A 10,514-nucleotide genomic window follows, 5' to 3' on the forward strand; every position below is an offset into this window, starting at 1 on the left:
AGAGGTGAATGGAATGATGCCCCGAACATTGCTGCCAGAAGGACTCGTCCCAAAATGTATCATGGTCGACGTGCTAGCAGCCCTCACACGCTACCTAAGGCAAACCCAATACCCCCTTGATGCAACCTCGCATTTTCGTATCAGGTTTCGTGAGTTGCAGAGACGACGTCGCAATGAAAGGAAAATGAACGTGATGCCAACTCATGCATCGCCGAGAAAACTTAGAAAGCCGAGACCGAACGAACACGCAGAAGATGACCGACAACCCGAACACCAGAACGCTGGACGCCGGAATGCGATGCTAGAAAGCATTTACTAGATTGACGTTAGCAACTTTCGTACTGGTGGAAGCAGGACAGGAGCTTACCTGAGGACCAAGTCCACCAGGAGGGGGTCCTTGGTGCCCGTTGCCGCCAAAACCAGGTCCCCCAAAGCCGGGGCCGGGGGGACCAGGAGGGCCAGGAGGGAAATAGTGCGGGGGAGGAGGAGCAGGACGGTATGGAGTACCTACGCCTGAGTTGTTCTGAGAACGGCCCCAAGAGAGGCGGACACGCGAGTTTCCGATGGGATAACCCTGCATCTGGTTGATGGCCATCTCTGCAGCATGGCGGTGAACGAATTGGACGAAGCCACAGCCCTTGCCAGGAGGAATCTTGACGTAGGTGATTTCCCCAAATCCTTGAAAGAACGAGCGAAGCTCATCTTCGGTAACGTATCCGGACAGACCGCCGACGAAGACGGTGGTGTTGTTGGGGTCAGTAAATTGATTCATGACCATGGGGTTGTAGCCAGCACCGCCCTGCTGAAAACCGAAGCCCTGCTGCTGCTGGACCCATGGACCTCCCATGGTCTGAGGTTGGACGGCAGCCGAGGGAGGCATCATCTGGTGGCCACCAAAGTTCTGGAACTGACCACCCTGGTGACTTCTAGAGCGTGTTAACTGAATATCGGTATTAGTTGCGTTGATGTAGACTGACCTGTTCTTGGGAGTGGCCGGCGAAACGCGCATCGGTCGGTTGCCGCAGTAAACGCCTTGCATCTCGACGAGAGCGCGCTGCTGGTCCTGCTCGTTACTAAAGCGCACAAAACCGTAACCGCGCGACTGGCCAGTCTGCTGATCGGTCATAATCTTGGCAGACTTGCACGATGGAAAACGAGCCTGGAACAAGGCGACCAGAACAAACTCATTGACTTCGTGGCCGAGATCGCCAACAAAGATAGAGAACTCAGGGCTGCGATCATCGCGACGATCAACCAGTCCACCACCGGATGCCCAGTTCAGGCGAAAGTGGCGATCGGTGTTGGGAACGGGCGAGCCATTTAGCTGTAGCGCCTTCTGGGCGGCCTCGGTGGTGGAAAACTCGACGAAACAGTAGCCAGCGTTACTGTTTACAAGTCAGAACTAGCTCATGACACATATCTTGCATTATGAGAACTTACCCAGAGTGACGGTCGCGGATGATCTTGACTTGCACAGTCTCGTTCATTGCAGAGGCAAAAATGGAGCGGACGAACTGCTCATCCATCCAACCAGCTAGCTCACCCATCCTACAGTCATCAGTATCAATGCGTGGTACGAGATGATGGGGAAATTACCACAGGGTCTGGCGAGCGGGATCACTTCCACCGAAGCCACCGGCGGCGTCCCCACCACCCTGACCATTGGGAGGCAGAGGGGGCATACCACCTTGCGAGGCGCCGTCGCCCTGAGAACCAGAACCATTGGATGGCGGCTGGCCGTTGTATGGGGTGAAGTTGTCCATGATGAAGTGGCTGTACGTCATGTCAGTTGCAATCTGAGGACAAATTCAAGATGATTCTTTATGCGGTAAGACGTAGTGAGACGGGATGATATCAGTCGTGAATGGTTCCATGTTCAGGAGTGGTCCGTGTTTGGGGAAGTGGGGGCGACTGCTCGAAGGTGGTCCGTGTTTAAGAACGGAACTGTTAAGTGACCACCTGTATAGTCGCCGTCATGCAGGAAAATACTTCAGATGAAAGAGTCCTTGAATCATAGCTGGATTTTTGCAAATAACTCAATGTCGTAGCATGGCAATCCCGCGATCTCCCGCAGATCCACCAGGCCCTCTCTTGAGGCAGTGCACAGGATGCAGAACGGATTTGAAAAGGAAAGCTCGAGACTTACTGTTCACACGTGATCGAGAATTTCCCGGGGCACTAGAGTATTTGGTTTGTTGGTAGGTCGAACTCACAAAGCCGTGTGATGTTTGTGTGACTAAACTGTGCGGCTGGTGAAGTTAGTGATCTTGTCGAACGGACAGTGGGGTGGGGTGAAAAGCCAAGTTTTGCATTAGCCCCACTAGTGGGTTTTCATTGCAGGTGAATTTTCGATGATTTCGATCAGGCCGTACATCGAGCACTAGCACTTGCCAATGTCGAAATCCAGCGTGACAGGCATCCCATCGCTAAAGACGACTGCTTCTCTCATGGCACAAGTGTTCATTCTTGCCCGGCGGGGCCTCGGCTTCAAGAAAATTTCGCCATCTGGTGAATGCGATAGCCAGCAAAAGAAGGGGAGCCGACTTTGTGCGCAGTAAGTTGGGTAAGCGGGAAACACAGCATGTAGACCCCGTGGCTCACCCAAGGGATCGTAGCTGATTCTACGGCTGAAACCAAGCCAAAGCGGTTTGGAGAGGGGAATGACGACAAAAATAGTATCACACTTACATAGTTACCGAAGGAATTTGAGATCGTGTCGACGATGGATGTTGCCGACTTGAACTACCATGATTGTCAGTTCAGAAAATGGCCGGGCAGTTGCTTGGTAAGGACAGGCACGGGATCCATGTCGCTGATCCAACTAGTCATTCCAGCGAGAAAGGGGCTTAGGGGGCTTAGAATACGTCTGATAAGATTGCAACATACCGGAAAATTGATGAAGGTGCTGAAGACTCGCGATGAGAACGGGAGAAAGCCAGGTATCACGCCAACAAGCTGTTGTCCTACCTAGGTTGGTGTCAACAGTTTGCTTTTGCAGACCTGGAAGGGGAAAAAAGGGTCTTGTATGTAAATAACATGGCTGTGGGATGCTGGGATCCAGGGAATGTGCCGGTTTTGCTGACCTACAGATTGTAACTAATTACCAAATCTTGAAGAAGAGGTAAATTTCGCGAGAACGTTCTGTAGATTTATACCATGTCAGTGGCAAGCCTTTGTCAACCCATCAGGAATGAAAGTGCGCGAGTAAAGAGAGTGGTGGCGAGATAGCGAGATAGGGGAAACGGCTGGCGGAATTGCTATCGAGCGGTGAAGCGCCAGCACGGTCGACGAGATGAAAGCTGCTGCCTGGTACGAGTTGTCTGTAATCAAGCTACGACGCCAGGATTACAAGTGCTCGGCCGCGTACGACTACGCCCTCACGGGAGCGGGGTTATTCAACTCGTCGCAGACTTTGAAGTTGCAATGGGCCTTTGGTTGCGTATGCCGTTGCTCAACAGAGCAAAAGGTTTGCGAGGCAGGAGCTCATCCGTGCATTGGCGCAAGCTTCATCAGGACCATCATGCAAACAGTTGCCACGCAGTCAAGCAATACTGGCAAGAACAACTGGGGCTCCAGTAGATGCAAATACGTGGGTAAAGTGGACGTGTATGGATCCCAAAAACTTCGCTAGTGATGAAAAGGAGAGGCTTACTTACGAACTTATATCCAGATCCTGTGAAAACGAACGCCAACGCCCCAGATTCTTGTCGGAAGGGCAGAGGAGAACGAGGACACCGTATCAAAGCTTTCCTATCACCAGACCGAATGCTCGAGAATGCCGTGATGGAGGAATCAAGATGACTGAGGAAAACGTCAAGTCGTAAGACACTTGGTCTAAAGTTGCACGTTCAAATCCGTAAAACCTTGACAGTTCGAGGAGTTAGCAGAACGACACAAAACAACATTAGAAGTGCTCGCATTGTATACTGTGACAGCGCGCGAGCTCTGGATTCCTGCGTAATTATTACGGTCGCCCATTGAAGACCTTCCCTGGATGAAGGTGCTCGACAAATCAGAAATCTCTGAAATGGCGTGGGTTTATTCCTTAAATGCGACCGTGTGGAGGCTCGTGATCACGTTGTGTAGTAGATCTGGTTTACACAACCAAAGGTGCTATCGGGTTTTCGAGGAAGGTCTTGACTCGGAGAGGCTGTACAGACGGCGAAGGCAGGCGGGTCCAACTGCACATTTGCTTGCTGTAGTTACGGGCTGTGAGGGCCTGAACTGGCAACCACAGTCCAGCTGGTTAGGTGCCCCCTCCAGACCATCCACCCACTCTGGATTATTGAACCAGGGCATCGGCTTGTAGACCCACAGATCCCCAATTTCCATTTTCAAAGCCCAGACACAGGGGTTTTTCGGTGGCATTGTGTCTCTTGCTGGGGTCCAGACCTTGAAGTCTTGCCATATCAAGTCCTAGGTTGTCGACATTGGGGGCGCAGACGCTGAAATAAGCTCGGTCGTGAGTGAGCAGGGTCTTGTGTGGTAGAAAGGAACCTCGTAGAAGCCCAAACTTTGCAGGGCAGCTTTCAGGAACCGGAAACTGTCAACCCAGTTGCGCATTGTTGATCAACACTCTGGAGCGGGGTTGCGATACGTGGTGATGATATCAACAACAGTCGACTATCAAACCACACAAGCGACCGTATCGACTTCCTAGCCATAACCACCCTTGGAACCGAGTTCCTCTGGAGCATCGCGGACCAAAGACTATAGCCGAGACCACAAAGGTTTAGCCAGGTATGGCCATGTCCAGGCTCGCCAGTTCTGATCAGCCATGGGGCTGGATGGTGTAGTAGAGTCCGCTTGCGCATGGAACAGGCCTTCGGGAGCTGTGTCAAAAGCTGCGCGCAGAAACACGCCCAGAAGTGAGCATCTCTCTGCTGACCCGCAACTCGCACACGGGATCGATTGCAGCCAAGGCTGTTGGCATTGAGATCCCTTATCCTCCATGCCACCGATGACGTGTTCTTTCGCTCGCCAATCGCCACACAAATCCTCGGGAGATATATTCGATCGAGATGAGGACCAGCCCAAAGGATACAATACAGCACCAAGTCACGACACCAAGGTCGACAAAGGCCATTCAAGTAGTAGGACCGGAGTACGGCAGCAAGGGCGATGGCTGCTGTTGGACGCATTCGCTTGACTCCACATATCCCAGGTCGCGAGAGGTCGCAACAGTTCAACTTCCTGCTGAGGCTCGGTCCGGGGTAGTTCGGAACTGCAGGATGCTGGAGCCGACTAGTGGGAGGTCGTTGACCAGGAGAGAATTCGTCCAACAAGGGCCGACCGGGGTGTGCAATGCAAAATCCATTGGGAGCTCGAGCGCTGTCGTTCGCGGTGCACGAGGAAGGCAAAAGAAACACAGAGGACTCACTTTTGGGCACCAAACGACTCCTTCTGGCATGCAGAGGCAGAAAAGTAGCAGAGCACGGGCGCCGTCACAAACACCGGAAAGACCCAGGAACACCGAAGGCGAACGATGTTTCGAAACGACACACACTCAGGGACTCGTTACTGTTAAGCTCTCGGAAAAGGCGTAGTGGGCTACAGGGCGGCAGACGAGATGGGAAGAAAGACCCGCAAAGTTGACGAAGTTTTTCGCGACGAAATTGCGGAAGTCGAGGGACGGACCGGGTACCGAGAAAGGCCGCGCGCACACAGAACGAAAGCAGGCACGAAAGGATGCTTCTTGCAAAACGCACGCAACGAATTCGAGTAGCGGACCGAGGAGGTGGTGACAGACAGGTCGATTAGGGTTGGGAGGAGAGGGAACGAAAAAAGAGGAGAAGAAGAGAGTGTGTGTGTGTGGGAAGAAACAGCAAGAAACAAAAGCAGACGCAGACAACGATGGTGCCGGTTCGGTTTGCGTGTGGTGTGGAAAAAAGATGAGGGAATGGGGTCGGGAGTGGAGGAGAGACAGTTGACTGAGCCCAGCGCGACAAGGGTGCGAGAGGGACCGCAAAAACTCTGAGTGCCGCTAAGCACGACTTGGTACTCACTAGGCCGGCCCTGGCGTCATTCGGACGGGCCTCTGCCACACTGGAGCAGCGCTGCGAGTACCTCTCCAGTGACATGGCCGCCCCTGCAACCTTGGAACCCGTGCCCGTAGGGCTCTGCTGGGCTCTGCCGGCCTCTCCTCTTCCTTCTTCTTGGGCGGGCTCTGGGTCTAGCAGCTGGGCTCTGGAGTGGGCTGGACTGGAGTCCGGGAAGAAGAAACTCTATCGCCTCGCTCGGACGGAGAGAGCCCCAGTCAGGAAGCACAATTGAGTTGGGCTTGGCTTGTTGAGAGGCTTCTTCGACCTAACTATCGCAAGTCCTCCCGCGGGGTTCACGTTTGCCCATGGCATTGGATGTCTTTATCTCTAACCGGGTCCGTCCGTTGTGTTGAGTGTGTATGTACTCATGAGTGGTTTGTGTCTCGCGCCAGATCTTGTAAGTGGGTGGCACTCCGTATCGGCCGGCTAGTCGCCGGCCAGTCCATGCGTCCGTCGAGGCTGTCGCCCATGACGCGAGAGCAGATGGCGTTGCCGGTTCAGAGTGGAGCAGGCGAGTGTGAGAGAACTGTCTGCATCCATGCATGCTCAATTGTGCCTTCTCGTCCCGTCCTGTGGTCCTGGCGCCCGCTGAAAAGGATGGATGACCTCTCTCCCTATGAGGTTCATCCAACATGTCTCGCACATGGGAACACTGAGAGGTAAACCTACTGGAAAGCTTGGGAAGCTAGCTTTGAGGCCACCGGTATATGCTGCAAGCTCTAAACCCTAATGAGCTCGCGGGACTTCTAGGCAATGCCCCAGAAGGGTGCTGCAAGCTTACTGTGTAGTATGCTTCGAGCTTGCCAGAGGCTGCAAAAGTTTGCGTCGTTGGCCGATCGGAACAGCTCCTGGGCATCCCAGAGCGCCCTTGAAACTACTGCTGCCGGTCGAGTCATGAAGCTCGCCGCTGGCCTTGCTGCGTACTTTTAGGAAGGTACGTACTGGCAGGAACCAGGATCGCTGTGCCCTGGAAAGCAGCGCGCATTAATGGGAGCATACAGACGCACAGTACATTAGTAGTCCCCGCGCAAGGGACCCAGGTACCTCCGTGCGGGTTACATCGGTGCAGGAGTCCAACACCATCGGCTGAACCTGCAGATCAGGGCCCGAGAATTTGGCAGCCTCAGATCCACCCGTCAACAACCCAGCGGCTCAGCTCTGTACTATTATAAATACACAAGTTGGCGATTAAGCCCCAGGAGCGGGCGAGTGTCGGCGACATTCAGCATCACTCTGGTCTGGCGCACCAGCGCACCAGCCCACGATTGCACAAGGCCCCGTCTGCACCCTCGAAACCTACGGAAAGACAAACGTCGATTTCCAAATGACTGTTATATGTGGAGCAATGAGGTCACGATGGGCCAAGGCGCCCTGCGCGGGCTGCATGCTGGCGGCAGGTCTGATGGGAGAGGGAAAAAATGACACCGCGGCGCAAGGCTTGACCCTGGCTGCCTTTTGCAGCTACGCAGGTAGGTAGCGTGAGTTCAGCACAGTACTGATATCAAATCCATACGCGTGGCCAGGCCAGGTATGTGATTTATTTGCGCCCGAAATAAGTCTTGGTGTAGATTTCTCATACGTTCCAAAGACGAATAACCTTTCCCGGCGTGACAAGTATTGAAGCGTCCTGGTTTGTTGTGCTCAATCAAGTTGCTTGTTTTGCTGGTTGTCACACACTGGCCCGCTTGTGCGCCTCTGGTGGTCACTGATCAAGAGGCTGACTGCTATGGGCAACCCGGGATTTCAGGGGTCAGTCCCTCGTTTGCTGCAGGCCTTGAGACGAAACGTGTTTCCTGGCACCTTTCAGTGCTTCTTCGCTAGCCTCTTTGATGCAATCAAACCTCCATCAGGCCTATAGGTAGTAGTTGTCGACGCACTGGGCCATATTTACACTTCAAACCCCCAAGCTATGGAAAATGATACGGGCATACCAATACTTCCTGACCAAAGGTACGACTTCGACAGTGTGCTTTCTTCTAGCCACCGAGAAGGGCTGGCCTCGCATGATGGTCCAATCTCCCGTTTGCCCGCAGACGATACCCACGATTCATGCTATTTCACGTGCGGAAATAGGCCAGGTACGAATCTTGGGTCGAATCTCGAATCAGAAGTTTGGTGCTCGGCCCCGGGAAATGCGACGATCTGCACAACCCCTGTCTGCCTGACTTCCAGCCAGGCTCACAGCTCGGCCGGAGCGCACCTCCAGCCGATTCACCCGCACGATTAAGTTTTCTACGCGTTCAGCGGATGCCTACAAGCAGGTACCTAATATACTCAAGTAGGTATGCAGATACGTCCTCACTCACTGGGCTGCCCAAAAAACGTTGCGCAGGTCAACCAACCTACTCCCCCTGAACCTGCTATTCAGAGACACTTTGCTGCCGCTAATTGGCATCGCAGCCTCAACCCAAATCCTCCATAACATTGCTCAGCATGGGTGATTGCTGTGGCTGCAGGTGCAGGTAAGCGCGTCTATCAGCCGTGTCAAGCCCAGTTGCTTTTCGTTTCTCGCGCAATCACGCGCGTGCAAGCTAACACCGGCTGCGTCAAAAGCAGCAGGAAATCTTCCTTTCACTCACATACATGAAATTCCCTGGTGCATTGATAGTGGAGTTGCCGTTCCCATAAACTTCGCTAGGCAGAATGGCACCTCGATATCGAGCTGTCTGCAATGTGACGAACCTTGCGGGCACACGTGGGAACATCACGACAAGATAGCTTGCGCAGAACTTCGTCGGGAACCCCGCGAGTCCTTGCAGTGTTAAGCTGTACCACAGTAATGGAAGAGCTCTCAAGACGGAGCTTAGGCGCATGTAGTGCTACCAAACTTGTCTACTAGTGCCAAATACATAGTAGACTGCCATGCAGACGAGTATCAGATGGAGTCGCTGATAAGCGACGTGATTGCTCAACGTCCTGCAGCAGATGCCTACGCTTCGCGGCCGGCGTCGGATAGTGCAATTATTTCCCTTACCCTGGGATTTTGACTGGCCAACCCCATTCATCCAACGGTGCTGCCGGCCATCCGAGCTTCAGGTTAAGATGTTTAGGTCAGTCTATGTACTTATTAGTCGTGCATGGCGCCAGGAGGAAATCCAGGATCTTTCGAATCTTGGCATCACGATGCAAAAAAAGGTCCGCTTGTGAGCTCATCCTTGTCAGAGCTTTGGCAGGCATCTTGTGGTGTACAGTTTCCAAGAAGCCACGCCTGCGGTTCCAGGGCTTTTAGGACTTGCTCGCGATCAGGTATCTAAGCTGCCTAAGTCTCTTACTCGTATTTGAGGGGTATCTTGGCAGCCACTAATAAAGTTCGGTGATCCCCAAGATCAACCGCTCAGACGACCGGCGCCGCGACGTATGTTAGCTGACCTGCAAATACTTGCAATCGAATTGTCATAAGTATGCCTCATCGAGCATGGACATCAGGTGCATTTTTAAGTGGATCAGCACAAGGGTTGTTTCCATTTCTCCCAGCTGTTCTCCATGCGATAAGCTAACCTTGCCACCTCTGAATCGACTGCCCGTATTGGATATATTCCAGTATCCTCCTGTCCGTGATTATGGCCTTGGCCATGAATGTAGTGAAAGTCAAGCCCCGGCTCGCAACATTGGGCCCTGATGTCACGCAACATTACCAACAGTCTCACTTGGTTTCACTTTTGCTCTACAATCGTGTCCAGTATTTTGTGACATTACTGAGAACCATGAGAGGCGACCCATACATGATGAAAGAGCACTTGTCATTGGTAATGAGCAAATGATGGCATCGTGGCGCATGGGACGTGCTTCCCTGGAGGTCCTAGGCCATGCCAGGTTGCTTGTCGTTTTAGTCCTATAGTATTCCAAGGTTGGCATTTGGGTGTCATTTCTGAACTACTTCAGAAGGGTTTGACAGAGCCCTCCAGAGAACAAGTGCTTGGCCGAAAAACATACGATAGATGCCGGGATAGATGTTAACTAGATCGCTTTCGAGATGAGGCATCAGCCCGAAGCCACGAGATGTTGGAAGGATGTCGCGCGCACCGCACTGGACCTAGGACACAAGGGCCAAAGGCCCATGTTTATAACTAATTGCAGGGGCAAGCTTGCGACCTCTCTTTGGAGCCATCAGGATGTTGATATGTCTTGTCCAGCCAGCAGCCTGAAACGCTCAGTGAAAATGCACTGCAGCAGGAGCAGTTCCAGTCATCTTAAGTAAGCAGAATGCCCCACCACGCTGGCGCCACGTGTGGCGGCTCAAGGCCCAAGGCAGTTAAGATTCCGTCAACGTCGCTTGCGTGCGCGGTTGCTGGCTGATCAACCATTAGCGAAGATCCGGTACACTTGGGTTGCCGGCAGGATAAATACCGATGAGATCGCGTGCGCTATAAACAGCACCTTTCACAATAGAGTTGGACCTGTAAGATGCTCTTGAGTTGAAACCCGACACACGCCCCCAATTCCGCTGCCAGCCATCACGTTTTGCACCCTGTG

At 53.1% G+C, this 10,514-nt stretch overlaps 1 protein-coding gene across 1 annotated transcript; it reads right to left on the minus strand.

Moving 5' to 3' along the window:
• Nucleotides 1-312: 312 nt before the first annotated feature.
• On the minus strand, nt 313-1,763 carry JN550_012993 (uncharacterized protein; the record flags this gene model as incomplete). The annotated part of the gene is made up of 5 exons (XM_049311531.1): nt 313-315; nt 368-926; nt 978-1,385; nt 1,441-1,548; nt 1,597-1,763. The coding sequence occupies 5 exons, from the start codon at nt 1,761-1,763 to the stop codon at nt 313-315; spliced, it is 1,245 nt and encodes a 414-aa protein (XP_049165043.1).
• Nucleotides 1,764-10,514: the final 8,751 nt, after the last annotated feature.

The sequence above is a fragment of the Neoarthrinium moseri genome (assembly GCF_022829205.1).
Source record: "Neoarthrinium moseri strain CBS 164.80 chromosome Unknown scaffold100_Wmoseri_CBS_16480, whole genome shotgun sequence".
Taxonomy (NCBI): domain Eukaryota; kingdom Fungi; phylum Ascomycota; class Sordariomycetes; order Amphisphaeriales; family Apiosporaceae; genus Neoarthrinium; species Neoarthrinium moseri.